Genomic DNA, 13,690 nt, shown 5'->3' with positions numbered 1-13,690 from the left:
CTATGAAGTTTGAATTTTTTTTTGTTTTTGAGACGGAGTCTTGCTCTGTCACCCAGGTTGGAGTGCAATGCCACAATCTTGGCTCACTGTAACCTCTGTCTCCCAGGTTCAAGCAATTGTCCCACCTCAGCCTCCTGCGTAGTTGGGATTACAGGCATGTGCCACCATGCCCAGCTAATTTTTGTATTTTTAATAGAGACAGGATTTCACCATGTTGGCCAGGCTGGTCTTGAACTCCTGACGTCAAGAGATCTACCTGCCTTGGCCTCCCAAAGTGCTGGGATTGCAGATGTGAGCCACCGCGCCCAGCCTGAAGTTTGAATTTTTATCAAAATTAAAAGTTACCAAAAAATAACACAGGCAGGAATAAGTGAGTGGAGGTATCAATATGACAAGCAGCATTAGTAAGCAATTAAGCAATGAAGATCTGAAAGTAAAGACCAGCCCTTGAAAACAAAAATTAAAGGTCAGGCGTGGTGACTCACTCCTGTAATCCCAGCACTTTGGGAGGCAAACGCAGGCCAATCGCTTGAGTCCAGAAGTTCAAGATAAGCCTGCGCAACATGGCAAAACCCCGCCTGTATAAAAAAAAAAAAAAAAACAAAAAAAATTCACTGGATGTGGTGGTGCATGCCTGTGGTGCCAGCTATTCAGGAGACTGAGGTGGGATGATCACTTGAGTCCAGGAGGCTGAGGTTACAGTGAGCAGAGATCATGCCACTGCATTCCAGCCTGGCCAACTGAGACCCTGTCTCTAAATAAATAAATAAATAAATAAATAAATAAATAAATATTAAAAAAAAAAAAAAACCTCCTCCAGACCCATAAAGATGTATTCAACTAGATGCTATTCTAAAATCCAGTCAAGCTCTAAAATGTGGTGGTTTATCACCATGTCTCTGAGGGCCGCTCTTTTGTTTCTAAACAGCAATGACTTCCAGGCCTAAACTGCTTAGGCCAAGCCACCCACAGAAGTAAGCCTGCAGAGCAGGGATGACAAGAGTGGCTGGCCTGATTAAAAACAATGTCTGCCTGTCTCCTTCCTTTCTTCTCCCTGGAAATGTCGCCAGTTTCTGTCTGCAGTATCTCTCTCATCCCAGTCTCTTACTGTATCTCTCACAAATATACTTTATACTTCACATAACACATTATTTTATGTTTCTTTTCATTTCTTTCTCTCGTAATTTCAGTCTGTAAATAAGCAAAGAGATGTCAGTAATGAGGTTCGCCAAATGTTTCTGAATGGTAGGATCTGGGGTGATTTCATTCTTCTTTGCACTATGGCTTGGACTTTATATAATAATCCTGCAGTGTTTTAACTAAAAAATAAAAAAAGTGCTAAATTTTTTAAAACTTCTAATTCTAGCACATCAGTTCATTTTAACTTTTCATATTTCCTCTCCCTTGCTTTCAAAAAAAGAAAAACATTTTCAAGTGCTTTTCCCTTATGAACGATCTTTAACTGTAATTTCCCGAGTGGCCCTCTGTTAGAAAAAATGAAAACCCTCTCTTCCCACTCTCTCTTGCTTTTCATCTACCCTTCATCCCACCCCCAGTGACACAGAAAGGACCCACAGAACAGACACAATGCGGCAGAGAACAATGAGGAGAGTTGGAGAAGCTCTGGCCAGGCCATGGCTTAGAGAACTTAAGCCCTGTATTTTTTTATTCTCTATTCTCTATTAACAGGTTTCTCACCAGAAAGATGTCTGCATAGCCAGCCAAAGACTCCACTCCCTCTTGGATCCGTGCTCCCCCAGAGTCATTCAGCCCAATCACTGGAGCCCCCACCGTTATGGCCTGGTCCATGATCTGAGACAGCAGAGAAATCTTTTATTGAGACAAATGTTCTTGATATAAAAAATGACATTCACAAAATACCACAGTGTTTTCTGGAAAATGTTCCAAGTGCACTTTTCAAAACAGGAGGCAGTAACACTGGTTTCACTCCCCATCATGATTGGGTACCTTCATGGAAGACAAAGGACCAGATATTTAATAGGCTGATTAAAGCCCCCAAACACCCAAGAGCCAAAGCACTTCCCATTAGCAGGGGATAAAACAACTCATGGCAACCATTTCTAGAACCACAGGCTCACATTGTAACATCTTCCAGCAGCCAGTTTTGTTCCCAGGTACTGCTTTGAAAGAACTTACAGTAGACAGAATGGCAAAGCAGTACTTTCATGAAAGCAGATGTTGACCCATCTGTTAATCTGAGGACAGGCCCAGGCCTGCTTTTACTTCTAATGTGACAGATTTTCCTCATGGGTTAGTAATTCTGACAGCATAATAAGCAATATTCCTACCGTCCTTGACAGTTTAAAAAGCACTTTCACTTCCATTACCTCATTTACCCATCATAACAGAGGGAGTAAAATGAGAAAAATTAAGAAGGTTTAAAAGTTAAGTGACTGGCCCAAGGTCTCAGGAGAAATACATGACAGGACCATGTCTATAATCCAGATGTTCCAGTTACCAGTAGCTCCAACTTTAATTCCAAAATTCTCTATTATTTATAGTTTTATTCCTCTCCAGAGCATCTAATCTCTAGCAGTTTTTAAATATCAGCATACAATGCTCGCACTGTTCTTTACCTTCTAGAACCTGGCCCTTCCACCTAGACAAGAGGTTCTTCACTTGAAATCCTCAGAACCCCAAGAGGTCTGTGAATGGGAGTCCATGAACTTGAATGGGAAAAAATTTACATATTTATCTTTACTAACGTTAGCTGATCGTTAACATTTCTTTTCATTATGGATATAGGCAATGAGCCTCTGTATTAGAAATATCTGTGACTTTGCCATTATTAGAAGCCACAGATATTTTTACGTCCCATTAAAGTTGTTGCAGATACCCTGAAATATTTCACCTTTGACTACTTTGAAATTACGGTAGTTATTAGATCTACTGCTAAATCTTGTTATTAAATGCATTAACAAGGGAGCACGTATATTATAAATGTGGTTTTTAAAAACATTTTTAATCCTTTAAAATCCTACAAATTTTATTTTAGGCATGTAAAAACAGGAGGGTCCAGGCTTTGCCAGTCCATGGAAGAGAACCACAGTATGAAAATTGTTATGCACCCCTTCGGGTGGGCAGCACATCTTGCATACCTCTGCCCTACCCCAAGTACCTAGCTCAGTGTCTTGTACCCCAAAGATACTCAATAAGCACTATGTAACTGAGGAAAGCAATGGATTGAATTTGAGTATTAAACACTTACTTTGCAGATCTTTTGGGCATGTGCTCCTGACAGACTGCCTCCAAAAACTGTAAAATCCTAAAAAGAAAATACAAATCAGCAAGTCAAATATAGTGACTGGCTAGAGATGAAAACCCAGTAGGAGGAAGAAATAGAAAATTCACAGATAAAAGCTTTTAGGCCAGGCATGGTGGCTCATGCCTGTAATCCCAACACTTTGGGAGGCCAAGGCAGGTGGATGGCTTGAGTCCAGGAGTCTGAGACCAGCCTGGGTGACATGGCAGAAGCCTGTATCTACAAAAAATATAGAAAAAAGTTAGCTGCGCATGGTGGCACATGCCTGGAGTCCCAGCTACTCGGGAGGCTGAGGCAGGAGGATTGCTTGAGCCCTGGAGACAGAGGCTTCAGTGAGTTGAGACAGCACCACTGTATTCCAGTCTACGCAACAGAGCAAAAACCCTGTCTCAAAACAAAAGAAAACAAAAAAAGTTGCCCGGGCATGGTGGCTCACGCCTGTAATCCCAAGACTTTGAGAGGCCAAGGCAGGAGGATCACTTGAGGTCAAGAGTTCCAGACCAGCCTGGCCAACATGGTGAAACCCCGTCTCTACTAAAATATAAAAATTAGCTGGGCGTGGTGGTGTGTGCCTGTAATCCCAGCTACTTGGGAGGCTGACGCAGGAGAATCACTTGAATCCAGGAGGCGGAGGTTGCAGTGGGCAGAGATTGCACCACTGCACTCCAGCCTGGGCGACAGAGCAAGACTCTGTATTAAAAACAATACATACATATAGTTTTTAAAGCATTTTCAGAAGTTTAAAAAATTAGAAAAAAAGTCTGATTTATAGATTATTCCATAGAATAAAATATCTTAAAGGAAGTTGACGAATTGTCAAGAGCAAAAGAGCTAGTCTTTGCTCTACAGAAATGATTTGAAAGGAAAAAAAAAAAACGAAAAAAATGATTTGCAGTTCTGAAGGAAAACCTATCACACAGAATTAACTCTAATATCAGATTCTACGGATATCAAACAGTCAAGCACTTCTGTTTTTAAGAAATATTTACTGTTTTATTTTACTTATTATTTTGACACCAAGTCTTGCTCTGTCACCCAGGCTGGAGTGCAGTGGCATAATCTTGGCTCACTGTATCCTCCGCCTCCCAGGTTCAAGTGATTCTCCTGCCTCAGCCTCCCGAGTAGCTGGGATTACAGGCACGTGCCACCATGCCCAGCTAATTTTTGTATTTTTATTAGAGACAGTTTTGCCATGTTGGTTAGGCCGGTTTCAAACTCCTGGCCTCAAGTGATCCACCCACCTTGGCCTCCCAAAGTGCTGAGATGACAAGCGGGAGCCACTGTGCCCAGCCTATTATTTGCTGTTTTAAAAAGAAAGGTTAAAAAACAAGAATCAAAGCTCTCACTGCTTCTTCTGCTTATGGATCTTCATTATGTTCAGACCTAAAGGGCTTATTGTGGGCATAATCTCTCCTAAAACCCCCTCAAAAAGACAGTTGGGAATTAAGAACAGAATCAGCCAAGAGAATAAGAACAAGGAGACAATAGCATAGGAAGGATTAAACAAATTTGGGGGGAACTGAAAGCACAAGAAAATACCTGATTTAGAGGGAGAGAATGGAAGCTTACACACCTGCAGTGGGGGTAATCAAGGAGACAACCCAGGAACCATGGAAAGTGGAGGTGAGGAGGAGGCTGAAAACAGAGACTAAAAGAAGTCTCTATTAGAAGCAGTTAGACCCCACAGGGCCTCTCCTTCACCTTGAGAGGAGAGAATGTTTGCTCTCTAAAGGAAATCAACCAGAAGGGTTCTAAACTCACAATTGCTAGCCTAAAAGAGGAAAAGGTGAGGCTGAAAATATGCAAGACTAGGAGCCTATACACTGAATGAGTGCTGGCCCCTTTTTGCTCTCCCCCCAGAATACACCAACAGCCAATTATCAGGCAAGGGACTGAGGAGGCTCCCCAGAAGAACAGAAGCTCCCCAGAAAAAATACATAAGATATTAACATCTTGGAGATCACTATTAAAAAAAACTGGCTCATCACTCCCTACCCTCAGTATCCTTCAGGGCCTGTCTCAATTGCCCCATTGTTCCTAAAGCTTTCCTCAACCCTGGACATGATTTTCTCTTGTCTTGGGTCTACAGCATTTGCCTGGAACGTCTCACTCCATGTGCTCTGTGGTTACATCTGTTCTGTGCCATTCTGCCTATAAAATGATTCACTTCTTCAGGGTGGGAACTCTTGCCTCAGTTATCTCCACCTTCTCCTCACTCCCACCCTACCACATGAGCATAAGAGGTGCTCAAAAGTATCAATTCAGTGAATTTTTCCATCTGCTTAATAGTGGTGAGTGAACACCGCGTCCAGAAAACATCTTTCTTTGCTCTCTCTCTCTTTTCAATGGTTCCTTCTGTACAAGTTTTTCTCAGCTCTCATAAATTGCACAAAACAAAGAAATGTGATTCCTTCTATTTTGGCATTTGGTAGACCGATTTATAACAGTCTTAAAACATTTCAAAGGTAATTTAATTGGTAAATGCATACTAACTATGACAGATTTTAAATTAACCAAGTATAACTATTTTATTATTATTTTTTTGAGACGGAGTCTCACTCTGCCGCCCAGGCTCGAGTGCAGTGGCACAAACTCGGCTCACTGCAACCTCCGCCTCCCAGGTTCAAACGATTCTCCTGCCTCAGCCTCCCAAGTAGCTGGGATTACAGGCAACCAAAACACCCAGCTAATTTTTGTGTTTTTAGTAGAGATGGAGTTTCGCCATGTTGGCCAGCTGGTCTCAAACTCGTGACCTCGGTGATCCACCCGTCTCAGCCTCCCAAAGTACTGAGACTACAGGCATGAGATGCCACGCCTAGCCAATTTTCATAACAAACTTAGGTCTGTAAAAAGACCTAAGCATTTTAAATTATATACATATTTCCACCTCTGGAGAGAAAAAAGTCAAATCCAAAATAGTACACAACATATTCTATGTCAGTTTTCTATTACTGCTATAACAAATTAATATAAATTCAGTGCCTTGAAACAACACACATGTATTATCTTATAGTTCTATAATTTAGAAGTGCTACACAGGATTGACTGGGCTAAAATTAAGGTTGGCAGGCCTGTGCTCCCTTCTGCAGGCTCCAGGGGAAAATGTGTTTTCTTGCCTTTACCAGCTCCTAGAGACCATGGGCACTCCTTTGCTGATGGTCCCCTTCTCCCATCTTCAAAGCCAGGTACTGCAGATCATGTCCTTCTCATATCACATCCTTATAAGCTCCTCTTCTACCTCCCTCTTCCACTTTTAAGGACCCTGTGATTATATTGGGCCTACCTGGATAAATCAGGCTACTCTCCCTATCGCAAGGCCAGCTGATTAACAACATTCATTCCCTTCTGCATGTAAAATAACGTATTGATAGCTTTGGCTATGTGTGTGAACAAACTGTATCTGTCTTGAGGCACCCTGATAAAATTTTCTGAACATATTCATGAAAACCCAAAGCTCAGTGGGACTCTGGTTCTGAGAGTCAAGTCCCCTTTGCTAGGCTGCACCCACTGCACTCTCTCTAGTCCACATACACTGCCCAGGACACAGATGCCCTACAGGCACACACCCAACCCTGCCAAGAGGAATCTCATTCACTTGGAATAAATTCCTGGTTCCTGGGATACCTTTGTACAAGGCTAGTGCCCTGTGATCCCACACCCAAAACAGACTAAGGACTCTTCCTAAGAAAAAAACACACAATATTCTGGAAATATGCACTGAAAAACAAAGCAAATCCCTTTTTCCCCAAACTACAAGCAAGTTTTCATTCCCCAAGATTGGCTTCTTTCACACATTTTCCTCTTGGCTCTGCCCTCCAAGAAAGTTCAGACTATTGGAGTTATGAAATACCTGACTGAAGACATAAACCAATCTTCCATTGATTCGGCCTCGTCCAGTGACCACGCTGTCTCCAGGAAACTACCAGAAAAATGCAAAAATAAAGGTTAAAAAATCCAAATACTTCTTCTAATGAATTTGGCCACTATGCCTCAATGAAAGACAAAAACAAAACCCAAATTCCTAAAACGTCAATGTGAACAAGGAACATGAAGGAATCCCACCCCACTTTCCCAGCTCTACAACAGCAAGCACAGGGCTACTACTTCATCAATAGGAGTGAAGGGCACTGTCATCTTAGGCCTTATGTACCCTCCTAAAAGCAAAATAATCAAGACCCAGGGCCACCACTTCTCTATGCTTATATGAAGGAGGACGTATAAAGAAACACAAGGCAGGGTACCGTGGCTCACGCCTGTCGTCCCAACACTTTGGGAGTCCGAGGTGGGTGGATTGCTTGAAGCCAGGAGTTCAAGGCCACCCTGACCAACATGGCAAAAGCCCGTCTCTACTAAAAATACAAAAATTAGCCGGGCGTGATGTCTGCAGTGCCTCTGCAGAGGACTTCAGATAAAAGCCTTATAGATTATTATTCTAGTGGGTAGGACAGCTGAGCCACACCTAAAAAATACCACCATTTGAACAAATACCTTATTCTTATCAGCAGCCATTCCAAAATCTGCACATCTGTGTTCCACAAACATGTCGCTCTCAACAAAGCTGCCAGGGTCCAGCAAGAGACTGATCCTCTCCCTGGCCGTTAGCTTTCCCTACAGTGGAACAAAGACCACTCAGTGATGTCATCACAGACAATTTAGTAAGTGAAGCAAGGGCTGTTCATAGGAGGGCTTGAAGGGCAGATTTGCCCGTTCATCTCAATGCAAGTACTTTCATTCTATCCAACCTGCCCAAGGCAGATAGGTGTTATTAGTAGACTTTAGATGACATGGAAATCAGGACAGACAGTGTGCTCCAGAAGCCAACCACCTGTGGAAGATGAATAAGGAAATAGGGTGAGGAAAAGGTAGAGAGAAGTGGGGGTAAGGAGAACCTGACCCTGGAACACAATTAACTAGTTTCGCAAATACTTACTGGAGACCTAAGGAGCCATAAAAAGTATGCAGAAGCAGGTGGTGGAAACTAAAGCAGGCTTAGTGAAGGATCTGACACAGGTTTTTTTCTAGGGAGACCTACAGAAGCACACCTCACCTCACAAGGGTCCCTGCTGCTCCCAGCTCCCATCTCAAGGACCCGCTACTTCCTGGTTCTTCTCCCCTCCTCTGTGGGCTTCTCCTTCTCTTACTATCCTATCCCCTGTTTAGGGACCCCACATCTGACAGTGACACTGTGACACAGAGATGACCCCACAGCAGGGAGTGGCTGAGTAGAAGGGGAGTGGGACACAAAATGCTAAAGAGCTCACTTGAGAAGAGTTTAAAAATGCTTCTTTGGGCCGGGCACGGTGGCTCACGCCTGTAAACCCAGCACTTTGGGAGGCCGAGGCGGGTGGATCACAAGGTCAGAAGATTGAGACCAGCCTGACCAACATGGAGAAACCCCATCTCTATTAAAAGATACAAAATTAGCCGGGTGTGGTGGCATGCGCCTGTATTCCCAGCTACTCAGGAGGCTGAGGCAGAAGAATCGCTTGAACCTGGGAGGCAGAGCTTGCAGTGAGCCGAGATTGTGCACCATTGCACTCCAGCCTGGGCAACAAAGTGAAACTCCATCTCAAAAAAAAAAAAAAAAAAAAGCTTCTTTGAGGAGATGAGGTCGCAGCTCTCAATCTACCAAGAGCCTCGGCTGGGCACAGTGGCTCACACCTGTAATCCCAGCACTTTGGGAGGCTGAGACGAGCATCGCTTGAGCCCAGGAGTTTGAGACCAGCTGGACAACATGGCAAAACCTGGTCTCTACTGAAAAATACAAAAATTAGCTGGGAGTGGTGGCACGTGCCTGTAATCCCAGCTACTCAAGAGGCTGAGGCAGGAGAATCACTTGAACCTGGGAAGCGGAGGTTGTAGTGAGCTGTGATCATTCCACCATGCTCCAGCCTGAGCAACAAAGTGAGAACCTGTCTTTAAAAAAAAAAAAAAAAAAAAAAAAAGGCTAGGTGCAGTGACTCACGCCTGTAATCCCAGCACTTTGGGAGGCCAAGGCAGGCGGATCATGAGGTCAGGAGATCGAGACCATCCTGGCTAACACAGCGAAACCCTGTCTCTACTAAAAATACAAAAAAAATTAGCCGGGCTTGGTAGTACCCACCTGTAGTCCCAGCTACTCGGGAGGCTGAGGCAAGAGAATCGCTTGAATCCAGGAGGCGGGGGTTGCAGTGAGCCGAGAATGCACCACTGCACTCCAGCCTGGGTGATAGGGTGAGACACTGTCTCAAAAAACAAAAACAAACAAAAAAAAGCCTCCATTGCTTGGGCTCCCAAGCTCTCAGCCCCAAGCAAATACCCTAGCCTACTGTCCCCTTCCCCAACAGCAACAACAAAAAAACCACATACCTCAAATTGGCTATTATTTCCCCCTTAGGAAAGTAGCTAAAGCTGGTGAGGTTGTGTTTAAAAAAACAAACAAAAACCAGGCAATCCTATACACTGTCACATAAAGTAGAATAAGTTTTTAGGAAACCAATTTGGCAACATATATACAGATTTTTAAAATATATTTATACTGACTAGGCACTGCGGCTCACACCTGTAATCCCAGCACTTTGAGACGCCAAGGTGGGAGGACTGCTTGAACCCAGGAGTTGAGACCAGCCTGGGCAACAAAGCGAGACTCTGTCTCTACCAAAAAATAAAATAACTAGCAGGGTAGGAGGCTGAAGTGAGAGGATCACTGGAGCCCAGAGGTCAAGGATGCAGTAAGCCACGATTACACCACTGCCCTCCAGCCTGGGTGACAGAGTAAGACCTTGTCTCAAGGAAAAAAAAAAAAAAAAAAAAATTCTGTCATCCCAGCACTTTGGGAGGCCGAAATGGGAGGATCACCTGAGGTCAGAAGTTAGAGACCAGCCTGGTCAACATGGTGAAACCCCGTCTCTACTAAAAATACAAAAATTAGCCAGGTGTGGTGGCACGCGCCTGTAATCCCAGCTACTCAAGAGGCTAAGGCAGGAGAATCACTTCAACCTGGGAAGCAGAGGTTGTAGTGAGCCACGATCACTCCACCGCACTCCAGCCTGAGCAACAAGGTGAGACCCTGTCTTAAAGAAAAAAAAAAAAGAGGCCATGTGCAGTGGCTCACGCCTGTAATCTCAACACTTTGGGAGGCCGAGGCAGGCGGATCATGAGGTCAGGAGATCGAGACCATCCTGGCAAACACAGTGAAACCCCGTCTCTACTAAAACTACAAAAAATTAGCCGGGTGTGGTGGCGGGCACCTGTAGTCCCAGCTACTCACGAGGCTGAGGCAGGAGAACGGCGTGAACCCAGGAGGCGGAGCTTGCAGTGAGACAAGACTGCGCCACTGCACTCCAGCCTGGGCGACAAAGCAAGACTCCATCTTAAAAAAAAAAAAATCCTCCATTGCTTGGACTCCCAAGCTCTCAACCCGAGGCAAATACCCTAGCCTACTGTCCCCATCCCCCCCTCCCCGAAAAAAACAAAAACAAACAAAAAATACCTCAAATTGGCTATTATTTCCCCCTTAGGAAAGTAGCCAAAGCTGGTGAGGTTGCATTTAAAAAAAAACAAAAACAAAAACAAAAAAACAGGCACTCCTATACACTGTCATGTAAAGTAGAGTAAGTTTTTAGGAAACCAATTTGGCAACATATGTACAGATTTTTAAAATACATTTATACTGACCAGGCACTGCGGCTCACACCTGTAATCGCAGCACTCTGGAAGGCCAAGGTGGGAGGACTGCTTGAGCCCAGGAGTTGAGACCAGCCTGGGCAACAAAGCGAGACCCTGTCTCTACCAAAAAAAAAAAAAAAAATTAGCTGGGTAGGAGGCTGAAGTGGAAGGATCACTGGAGCCCAGAAGGTCGAGGATGCAGTGAGCCATGATTACACTACTGCCCTCCAGCCTGGGTGACAGAGTAAGACCCTGTCTCAAGGAAAAAAAAAAAAAATTCTGTCATCCCAGCACTTTGGGAGGCAGAGGCGGGTGGATCACCTGAGGTCAGGAGTTCAAGACCAGCCTGGCCAACATGGTGAAACCCTGTCTCTACTAAAAATACAAAAATTAGCCAGATGTGGTGACACATACCTGTAACCCCAGGTACTCTGGAGGCTGAGGCAGGAGAATTGCTTGAAGCTGGGAAGCGGAAGTTGCAGTGAGCTGCTGCACTCTAGCCTGGACAACAGAGTGACACCCTGTCTCAAAAAAATAAACTTACACCCTTTGACCCACTAATTCCTCTTCTGGGAAAATCTACGGAAATGGTCAAAAATTGTTTAAAAAGGGGTGCGGGGTCGGGCGCAGTGGCTCACGCCTGTAATCCCAACACTTTGGGACGCCAAGGCGGGTGAATCACTTGAGGTCAGGCATACAAAACCGGCCTGGCCAACATGGTGAAACCCTGTCTCTACTAAAAATACAAAAAAAAAGTTGCCAGGCATGGTGGTGGGCACCTGTAATCCCAGCTACTCGGGAGGCTGAGGCAGGAGAATAGCTTGAACTGGGAGGCGGAGGTTGCAATGAGCCAAGATCGCACCATGGCACTCCAGCCTGGGCAACAACAGCAAAACTCCGTATCAAAAAATAAAAATAAAAAGCGGTGCAGGAGGGGGTTCATATTAAATCTGCCTCCTAAGTCAACTTTGGCAAAAGAAAAATAGCTTCTGGAGGCTTCATCTAAACTCAGTAGGATCTACCTGGGAAAGGGCTGGGCGATGTTCCAGGGAAGAATTGAGCAATAGGCCCCAACAGAAAGAGTGTACAGGACCACTAACAGGTCCTTCCAGAGGATGATCTAACGTCTCCCTCAGCCCTAACAGAGTAGGTTAGAAGTAGCCCCAGTGGAAAGAAAGCACTCCTAGCACCAGAAACCACCACTAAATTTACATTTCACTCTCAAGTGTCAAAAGGAACTGTCACCTTCGGACCCTTGTCAAATGCGAATTTATGACATCTGAATCAATATTAGACAAATATAGAGCTGTTCAAATCTCCTCACTTTAAGACCCCATCCCTCCCCCAGTGCCTTCCTCATGGTTGTGAGTTGTACCTGAATACTCTTCACCTGTAGGAGTTTCACTTCTGCATTTTCCCGTTGGTTAATTCGTTCAACACAACGGTCCAGACTCACCCACCAGTCACGGACACACTGGGGCAAGCCTGGTTTCAAGTCAGGGGTCACCTCTAAAAAATGGGCCACCCAGCTTATCTCTGAAGGCCAGCTGGATTCTCGCCTCAAAACCCAGGCGGTGGGTGGCAGTGTTTCAACTGCTCAGTCCAGCCAAACATCCAGAGTAGCCTGCGCACTACCAGAAAGGCCACCTGCTTCCGACACGTGCCTTTGCTACCCATCAAGGCGAGGCATGCTAAGGCCCTAAAGAGCTCGACCAGGCATTCTGCGGGCAGAAGTTCGGCAAGTTCCCTGCACGCGCACATCCCCCACTTCATGTCAGTGGAGTATGCCCAAGTTCAGTTTTCCTGCTTCCACAAAGGAGAAAGAATCTACCATCACTCTTTCATAGGGCACGAGAATAAGCACATCGTTTTTACTGAGCGCCTATCGTTTTGCTATCTATGGTCTAACGATACGCTTGTGAAGGAAGAATTATTAAAATGACCCACAGAGATTTAATAAGTTGCCCAAAAGCTTATGTTAAGTGGTGAGCTGGCTGGAGACCACCCAGATCCGTCTAAATCCCAAGGGTTAAACAGTATGAAAAAGCACACAGGTGCTTCTGCTGGTTATACCCGCCTCCACGAGAAACGCTACAGGTTTTCAAGGTGAACACCCTCGCTCCCTCCCCTCCAGGCACCGTGCGGATTGGCAGGGAGGCCTCGGACGCCGCAAGCCGGGCACGCTGTGATAGGTCGCGGACGCCAGGGGCGGGACTCACTTAGGCCCCTCAGGACTCACTCGCTTGTGCTGCGCGTCAATACGGCGTTGGCCTCCTCCCAGCAGCGCGGTCCGGCGCTTGTTTTCGATGCGTTCGTTAACAGAGGTGGCCTGGCTGCAAAGGCTGCGGACCGCGGCGCGGAGACCGCTCGCCAGAACGCTGAGCCTTGCCCCGGCCGCCGCCACCCGTAATGCCGCTGCCATTTTTGCTGTGCCGGCGCGTCCCTACCGGGGCACCTGAGTACGCATGTGCGTAAAGCGTGGGTACGGCGCTTGCGCAACATCGGCTTGCTGTAGGGAGCCGCGGGGCTGGACTACAGAACCTGCTTGGGAGTAAGGCGTGAGAGTTTGAGACCCAATGCTGCCCGAGGAGGGTCGCGCAGAGAAAAAGTACAGGGCCTGCCTGGCTGCACAAAAAAGGGGCATAGTCCTTGCTCTTCTCTGACCACCTAGACCCTTAACTTTGTCGTCCCACTTCCTACAGAAAATGATTATAAGATTTAACCAACATTTATTCAGCATTGTGCCAGGTGTTGCTTTTT

General features: G+C 45.5%; 1 protein-coding gene across 3 annotated transcripts in view; it reads right to left on the bottom strand.

Annotated features, from left to right (window-relative positions):
- The window catches only part of PCCB (propionyl-CoA carboxylase subunit beta), a 79,662-nt gene extending 66,260 nt beyond the window's left edge, over positions 1–13,402 (bottom strand). Inside the window, exons 1-5 of one of the 3 annotated variants that reach the window (XM_054482535.2) lie at positions 13,170–13,402; positions 7,772–7,891; positions 7,134–7,202; positions 3,230–3,286; positions 1,699–1,812 (exon numbers count right to left, since the gene is read on the bottom strand). In XM_054482535.2, coding sequence (XP_054338510.1) covers positions 1,699–1,812; positions 3,230–3,286; positions 7,134–7,202; positions 7,772–7,891; positions 13,170–13,352 — 543 coding nt within the window. In that variant the 5' untranslated portion in view covers positions 13,353–13,402. Of the gene's footprint in view, positions 1–1,698; positions 1,813–3,229; positions 3,287–7,133; positions 7,203–7,771; positions 8,109–8,330; positions 8,466–13,169 lie in introns of those variants that run through there. The other 2 variants (XM_063662195.1, XM_054482539.2) reach the window with 2 other exon arrangements.
- Positions 13,403–13,690: the final 288 nt, after the last annotated feature.

Source organism: Pongo pygmaeus, chromosome 2, assembly GCF_028885625.2.
Source record: "Pongo pygmaeus isolate AG05252 chromosome 2, NHGRI_mPonPyg2-v2.0_pri, whole genome shotgun sequence".
NCBI classification, from domain to species: Eukaryota; Metazoa; Chordata; class Mammalia; order Primates; family Hominidae; genus Pongo; species Pongo pygmaeus.
The sequence above is the reverse complement of the archived record's forward strand: the minus strand, read 5'-3'. Positions and strand labels throughout refer to the sequence as shown.